The sequence below is a fragment of the Notamacropus eugenii genome, chromosome 1 (genome assembly GCF_028372415.1).
Source record: "Notamacropus eugenii isolate mMacEug1 chromosome 1, mMacEug1.pri_v2, whole genome shotgun sequence".
In the NCBI taxonomy this organism is placed as follows: domain Eukaryota; kingdom Metazoa; phylum Chordata; class Mammalia; order Diprotodontia; family Macropodidae; genus Notamacropus; species Notamacropus eugenii.
In genome coordinates this window covers 469,905,100-469,913,142 of record NC_092872.1, presented here as the reverse complement: position 1 = coordinate 469,913,142, position 8,043 = coordinate 469,905,100, and the positions used below count along the sequence as shown (strand labels likewise).

The window sequence follows — 8,043 nt, the reverse complement described above, 5'->3', positions numbered from 1 at the left end:
GGAAAGGTGACTGAGCAAACCCCACTGGCCAAGGGTGGTATGCCTGTATAGTCTGTTTTTTATTCTTTTTGTCTCCTAATATACATTTACACACTCTCACACAAGTGTGTGTATACCTAATGTACGCGTCTATATGCTTAGATATGACAGTCTTGTAGCCTCTAACCCCGCCCCCCCCCACGTGTGTTCTTTTCTCTCTGGACCTGCTCCAGATACAGAGATTACTCTTGGAGACAATCTATCCCCAAAATTAATCTAGTCATAAACTCGAACTTTTGAGTGCACACCACCAACGTTGGATGGACCATAGGTATCCACCATAATATTCACGCCACTGCAGTTGTATTTCAGAGATGCTCTTTTCCCCCTCCACTGCCAGATGAACATCTAGTCTCTCCAGGAGCTAAGCACATAGTGACTCTACTGCTTCCAGAATGGGTGTCAGTAGCTGTCCTAGGGGAGGGAAAAGAAAAGGGGAATCTTGTCAGGCCTCAGAGAGAAGTTGCCTCCTGGGACTCCTCATAGCCTCCCATTTCGCTTTGCAAGAAGAAGCCCACTCTCACTGAGGTGTGGATTGGAGTCTGATCAGTCATGGCTGGGGGCAAGAGAGAGGGAAGGTGATGAGGAAGAAGGGAGGTGAGAGAACGATAGTTCTTACTTCCCAGCGCTCTGGGCAGTCTTTGAGTAGCCGGTTGGGAAAGAATGTATTGAGGGGAGGAGTGGATGTTTCAGGATCTAGTTTTTCTATCCTCCCTGCCCCCGCGCCGTCCCCCACCTTCCTCTCTCTCATTTGCAGCGCCGACAGATCAATGAAGGATCGATGCAGGAGAATCTATCAGAGTTGTATTCTTTCTTCCCCTCCTCACAATGTGGAATTGAATGTTAAGGTGCGTAATTCAGGCTCCTAGTTCAAGCTCTTAGTCCCCGAATCTCACCCTGAGGTGACCAAGAGACCGAGGCTCTTGTTTTTGTTTAAATACGGTAATTTAACACAATTGAGGCTCCTGTTCTGATGTGGCAGTGTTAATGGGAGAAAAGATCTGGTCCAAGTCACTGTGTTTGATCTCCAGAAGGTGATATTGGGGCCAGGTCTCAATGCTGGGTCTTCTTCGTCCAGGGCTTCAACCGTTTCCAGGCCGTGCTTTCTATCCCACTGCTGGAAGTTTAGCCGGAAACGAAATCGGGCGCCGGAGTGCGCTGTGGAGTGTGCTCGATCATCAAGGAGACAACTCGACACTCGAGGTGGCTCTGGGGCCGGAAATATCCTGACCCGAGGACCAAAGCCCGAGGCTCCAGATCCTAAAATCTCCTCACGCCTCCGCCTCTACCTAACCCTCTTCTGTCTGCCTGGTCATTGCTTTTGTACTGTTGATTCCCCAGAATTTCTGTACTCTTAACAATCAAATGCCACTGAAAATGTACAGGGACCAAGACAGCCACGGATTGAGAGACAGAGAGACATGGTCAGTGGGACAGACAGTAAGTGCCACACTCTCTGTGTTGGGTACCACCCTCTGTCCTGTGCGAAATTCCTTATCCTGTAACTGAGGTCTTTGTCACTAGGGGCTGGGGCCGGGAACCAGGATCCGTCAGACAGATGGACACCACGAAAGAACCGGAGCTCTGGTGGAATTAGAAATCAATAGCCCAATCAGGAAAGTGGCGGCCAAGTTTCCGCCTCCTCATTTACTGAAAGGGATCGGGAGTGAAAGTGGAGGAATAAAGATTAGATGCTCTCTCTCCCTGCCCGGAATTAAAAAAGTATCAAGTCCCAGAATTGCTAGCGGCGCTATAGAGAGGAGTTTAATGAGATTAGCGACGTTCCTTCGGATTTCCCTAACCCGATTCCGGGAATTTTAATCCCAGGGTTTGGTTATGCTCTAATCTGCGGGAATCAAGAACCAGGGGGAAGGGGCACAGAGATTTCATTTCTGAAGAAATACAATTCCAAGAAATGTAATCGAAATCTCGGTCTCTCTGAATTCGGAATAGTCCAAGATGGGTTAGTGCGGGTCATGGAGAAATAGGAGAGAAAAATGCTAAGCGAGAGAACCGCGAGAGCGCTGGGGATCGAAATGAAGAGAATAGACCAAAAGGAAAATACTAACTTTAGAACTTCCACAGATGTTATTCCAAGACTCTTCGTCGGCCCACAAAAGGGTCCCTTCCTTCACACCCCAAACCTTTGTCTCAGCCTGTCGGGCCAGGTATTCAGGGCTTCCCAGGACACCACCTCCTGAAGGCCTCTCTCCTCCCAAGCGCCAATCGCCTCCAACCCCTAGGAGCCTAGGCCCAGCGGTCCTGGGGGGTGGGGGGCAAGAAGCAGCGTTAATTTTCTAATTAGAGATTCGCACTCGGTTACAAAGGCGTTAATGAGGGTAATTTAGGGGCAGCTCTCCAGCGGGTTTGCCCCGCCCCGGCGGGGGAGGTGGAGGCGGGACAGTGCTCCCGCCCCAAATCAGCAGTTTAATTTGGCTCGGCCTCTCCTTTTGAAGTGACTAGGCGAATTGCGGCTCTTTGAAGCCCAGATTAGGACGAAATTACTACCCTCCCTCTTATCCCCTTTCGAATTCATTCCTGGCCCGAAATACTGCACTGGGGTGGGGGTGGAGGTGAAGGTGCTGAGAGGAGGCCCTGGCTGGAAAAGGGACAGAGAGAAATAACCCTCCATGATACCAGTCTCATCCTCACAGCGCCCAAACAACCACTCTACTAAAAATCCATCAAACTGGGATGTTTTCCCATTTATACAGTAACCTTTGCTCCAACCCCGGGGTAGGTGAGAATACGGGAGGGAAGTCAGGAGCTCATTGCACACTTATTTATTAAACTCCCCATATACTCACCAGCATAAACGTTTGCTTGCCCTCGTCCCCACCCCCTCCCAATCACATCTCTATGTTCTTCAGCGAAGGGGCGGGAGAAGGACTCTTGCCCCCCGCGGTACATCCGCACGGGGCAGGGCTCACCCTACTGTAACGCGCACCCGGGATTGGCGATCTCGGAAAGGAGACAGGAAAGAAAGTCGAATAAGCGAGCGAGACGTCAGGCCAGAGATTTGGGGAAGGGAGAGGGAGGGGGAAGAGTGAGGGACACACACACACGGCATACACACAACACCCTTAGTGACCACAAACCCTGAGAAGAGGAGGGGAGTATCAGCCAAAGAGCAGTAGCAAAGTGGGAGAGACAGAGACAGAGAGAGAGACAGAGAGAGACAGAGAGAGAAAGAGACAGAGAGAGAGAGCATAAAGAAGAAAAAGAGGGTGCAGAGGAAGTAAGGACGAGGAGGGGAAGAAGGATTGGGGAGAGAGGAACTGGAAAAAGAGAAATCGGAGATATTGAGAGAGGAGAGGAGACAGGGTGGAGAACTGAGGGGGGAAAGGAGAGCTGGAGAGGAGGGGCTTGCGGCAAAGTAGAAATGTCAATCAACGCCGGGAGCCCCGGTAATCTCCGCCAATCTGTTAGGACCTGACCTGGCTCTGAGCCGCTGCTGCCGCCGCCGCCGCCGCCGCCGCCGCGGAGCAGATCAATAGGGGAGCGCGGAAAGGAGCGCAGCGCAGGGCAGCGCAGCGCGGGAGTCAGTTCCCGCGCCCGAAGCCCCCAGCCCCCGATGCCTGCGGGAGCCCGCGGGCGGCGCTGAGCAGGGCGGCCCCGGGGGCCGGCCCCCCGCTCCGTCCGCCCTCCCCCGCCCCGGGCCCGGGCTACACCATGTCTTTCCCTCAGCTCGGATACCAGTACATCCGCCCTCTCTACCCTCCAGAACGTCCTGGGGCTGGAGGCGGCGGCAGCGGCGCTGGTGGCGGTGGAGGCACTGGCGGGGCGGGCGGAGGAGCCAGTGGAGGGGCCCGGAGCGGCCCGGGCGCCGGGGCCACAGAGCTGGCAGCCTCCGGGACTCTGTCCAATGTGCTCTCCTCTATGTACGGAGTCGGAGCGCCCTATGCAGCCGCCGCTGCAGCCGCCGCTGCAGCCCAGGGCTACGGCGCTTTTCTGCCATACACAGCCGAACTGCCCATCTTCCCGCAGCTGGTAAGCGCAGCCGGGGGAGCCGACGGGACCCAGAGGTCGGAGTCGGGAATGGGGGTGTTGTGTGGCTTTAGCAGATTGCTGGGTACTGTGGGTGCGGGGGCTGAGGATCCAGAAGTGCACGGGTATACCAGGGCACATGGGAATGGGAAAGGGTATACAGACTAGGACCGCAGAAGGTGTCTCACCCCTGCACCCTCCGCGCGTGTCCCCTCCTTCGTGTTTGCACAGGGTGCGCAGTATGAGTTAAAGGAGAGCCCAGGAGTGCAGCATCCTGCCGCAGCCGCCGCCTTCCCGCACCCCCATGCAGCCTTCTACCCCTACGGCCAGTACCAATTCGGTGATCCGTCCCGTCCTAAAAACGCGACTCGGGAGAGCACTAGTACGCTGAAGGCCTGGCTCAATGAGCACCGCAAGAACCCGTACCCCACCAAAGGCGAGAAGATCATGTTGGCCATCATTACCAAGATGACCCTCACCCAGGTCTCCACCTGGTTCGCCAATGCTCGGAGACGCCTCAAGAAGGAAAACAAGATGACCTGGGCACCCCGAAGTCGCACGGACGAGGAGGGCAACGCATACGGCAGTGAAAGAGAGGAAGACGAGGAAGAGGACGAAGAAGATAGCAAACGAGACCTGGAACTAGAGGAGGAAGACTTAGGTGGGGAGGAGGAGGACGCGGGGGGCGAGGGACTGGGCGAGGAGGAGGAGGACGAGGAGATAGACCTGGAGAATTTAGACGGAGCAGTCTCAGGATCCGAGTTGTCTTTGGTCACCGCAGCCCGGCGAGATGCGGACCTCAGTCTGGGGACCATTTCGGACGCTAAGAATAGCGACTCGGAGGACGGCTCAGAGGGCTTCGAGGAGAGACCGCCTCCGGTCCTATCCTTAGCCCCGGCTCCACCGCCTGCGGGTCCAGTGCCCCCGTCTACTCCCTCTCCTCCAACTGGCTTGGATCCTTGCGTTCCGGCCCCAGCTCCGCCTTCCACATTGCAGAAACCCAAAATCTGGTCTCTGGCGGAGACTGCCACTAGTCCGGACAACCCGCGCCGCTCTCCGTCTGGCGCCGGGGGCTCTCCCCCGGGAGCAGCAGCCGCACCACCACAAGCCCTGCAGTTAGCCCCCGCTGCCGCAGCAGCCGCCGCCGCCGCGGCTCACAGACTAGTCACCGGGCCTCTGGGCAAGTTTCCCCCGTGGACCAACAGGCCATTCCCAGGCCCACCTCCCGCCCCCCGCCCGCACCCTCTCTCCCTGCTCGGTTCGGGTCCCCCGCATCTGCTGGGGCTACCGGGCCCTCCAGGTCCCTCTGCTGCCGCTGCCTTCGCCCGGCCTGCGGAGCCCGAAGGCGGAACAGGTGATTATTGAACGCCGGAAAAGAGTGGCAGGGGGCAGGCTAAGGGAGGAAACTGAGGGTTTTTGTAAGGATACCACCCTGGAATGGGAGTCTTGAACCCTTGAGCAGATCCCTTAGCTGGGGTGGGGGGAAGTGGGACGCAGGCCCGGATCAGCACCTTAGCTCAGGCTCCTCACGTCCCTACCACACAGATCTAAAAGGCCGTTTTTTCTTCCCTTCTAGATCGCTCTAGTGCCTTGGAAGTAGAGAAAAAGTTACTAAAGACAGCTTTCCAGCCCGTGCCCAGGCGGTAAGAGACCCTACTGGGAGAAGGGGGAGGGCAGTAGGAGTACTGTGACACATACACCCAGGGGAAAGAGAAAAGGAACCACAGGAAGCTTTTTTGGAGGAGGGGCATGCAACTTCGAGCCACTTCCATCGGGAAACGTGCATTTGACTGCCAAAGAACCAGATCTAACCCTTTTCCTCTCCCCTAGCCCTGTCTCTCTTACACCTAACTAAAGTCATTAGATTTTTGAGACGCTGTTTAAGCAGCCTGGGGAACCAAAAGCGCTGCGGGCACCGGGCCGGGACTTCTTTCTTGCCCAGTTCGGGAAAGCGGGTACTCCAACTGAGCAACGCCTCTCTTTCCTTCCGGTTCCCCGAATGGAGGGCCACGAGGGACGATGGAAGGCCACTGGGCCTCGGGCTTGGTCACTGGGCCCAGGGTTTGGCTTCAGCCCATGACCTAAGGAACATTTTTTTTTCGTTATGGTTCCGGGTCGATGTATATGTAATATATACATACATAAATAAATTACTACATAGAGCTTTTTAAATTTGAATCTTCTCCTCTCCTGAGAGCGGGCCGGGGCTTTCCATTCCAGGCCCACTTAATCATGCCTCCTTGTGCTATCTCTCTCTCTTTCTTCCAGGCCCCAGAACCATCTGGACGCGGCCCTGGTTTTATCGGCGCTCTCATCATCTTAGTTCCCCCTTACGTTTTTTAAATTTTGTTGTAATGATTGTAAAAAAAAAAAAACAACAAAAAACATCGCTCTGTATAGTTATGACTTGTAAGCATGTCCATGTATGAAAAACTAAACACAAAACTAAACAAAAAAGAGGAAAAAAAGCAACCATCCCACCCCTCTCCTCTTTGCCCCCTCAACCCAGGCCGCTTCTGTGCTCTCCTCGAGATTAGCTGAGTTTGTAAGGTTATTGGGGGAGGGGGGGCGGGGAGTCCAGTGAGAATTAGGTGTGTCGATTTTTTTTTGTATATACAGTAAAAAAAATGTACATATGTGTGAACCAAATTGTACAACAAAGTTATCTATTTTTGGCTAAATAAATGAGCTGGTGCCACTTTGACTATACCTGTGCCTGTCCGGTCCTAGGACGAATTTGTTTTTCTGGATGTTTTTGAGCCCTGAAACCGTGTGAGAGAAGAGAGATAAGATTTAAACCAAGAAACTCGAGAGATTCGGGGAAAGCTAGAGATGGGTCAAAAGAGGAGAAAAGAACAACTGAAGAAGACAATGAAGGAGAGATACAGGGAAACAGAAACGCAAGAAAACTATGGAGATAGAGGCAGGGGACACTGTAGCAGTGACCTAGAAGATCTAGAAAACTTGGGCAAGAGGTTCGTTCAGGATGTAGTTGTATCTGTAGGGCATCCATCTGGGTAGGGTCTCAAGGTGATAAAGATGGAGGGAGGGGGAATGAATGAAAGGAAAGCTCTGTGTGTGTGTGTGTGTGTGTGTGTGTGTGTGTGTGTGTGTGTGTGTGTGTGTGTGTGTGTGTGTGTGTGTGTGTTGTCTCTATATGAAAGGGAAGAGGGGTGGGGGTATTTCTTTGCAATTTCTTTACTTGTGTCCCCTTGTTGGACCATTCCCCTGAAGCTAAGGTTCACAGTGCTGGGAGTGGCGACTTAAGAGGGATCTGAGGGGTGACTGAGCCGGGAAACAGTGTGTAGAGCCGGGATGGACTGGGGGGCTGGGGGAGGAAGCTGGGCAATTTTGGGGCAGGAGCTCCCCCTACAGGACAAAAACGCCCTCTTGCTGCGTCTTCTTGCCCTTCTGCCGGCCTGAGTGCCTCGCCCGGTCTTGGTCTCCCCGACTTCTTCCTTTCGTCTTCACCTTCTTTGAGTTAAGGGCAGAAACCGAGATAGTCCCAACTACCCCTGCCTGTGGGGGAGGGCATCAGGCGGGGAGAACTATATTCTTTTGGCACTTCTATTTTCGGTACAGAAAACTTTGAGCAGCCAGAAATTGGGTTTACACTGACCTGAGGAATTCACTCCCAAACCAGGGTGTGTGCAAATTAGCCGGGTCACTGGGGCTGTTTTGGAAGTTGTTTCCGAACCCGAGAGGTCGAACGGCTTCGTTTTCATGAGTAATGTTCACCCTCTGGCGCAGAGGGCACTGGACTGGAGACGCGCCGGGGAGAGCCTTAACCCAGCGAGCGAGGCATTCGGGTGTGCGTAGGGGGTGCGGGTAGGGGAAGAGACGTGCAACAGCGACGGGAAAAGCGGAGTTGTGTGGCCGTACCTAACAAAATGTGGGAGAAGGGGGAACCCCTCGTGGGGAGAAAAGGAGAAGCTGGGTTGTAGGGCAGGGAAACCACTTGGGAGAGTGTAGAGAGCGAGTCTGTCTCTTTCGTCCAGGGCTCCGCGCCATCCGATC

General features: G+C 54.3%; 1 protein-coding gene across 1 annotated transcript; it reads left to right on the top strand.

Moving 5' to 3' along the window:
• The first annotated feature begins 704 nt into the window (after positions 1-704).
• IRX3 (iroquois homeobox 3) lies at positions 705-6,735 on the top strand. The gene is made up of 4 exons (XM_072632238.1): positions 705-4,029; positions 4,258-5,380; positions 5,603-5,669; positions 6,295-6,735. The coding sequence occupies exons 1-4, from the start codon at positions 3,712-3,714 to the stop codon at positions 6,347-6,349; spliced, it is 1,563 nt and encodes a 520-aa protein (XP_072488339.1). The 5' UTR covers positions 705-3,711; the 3' UTR covers positions 6,350-6,735.
• Positions 6,736-8,043: the final 1,308 nt, after the last annotated feature.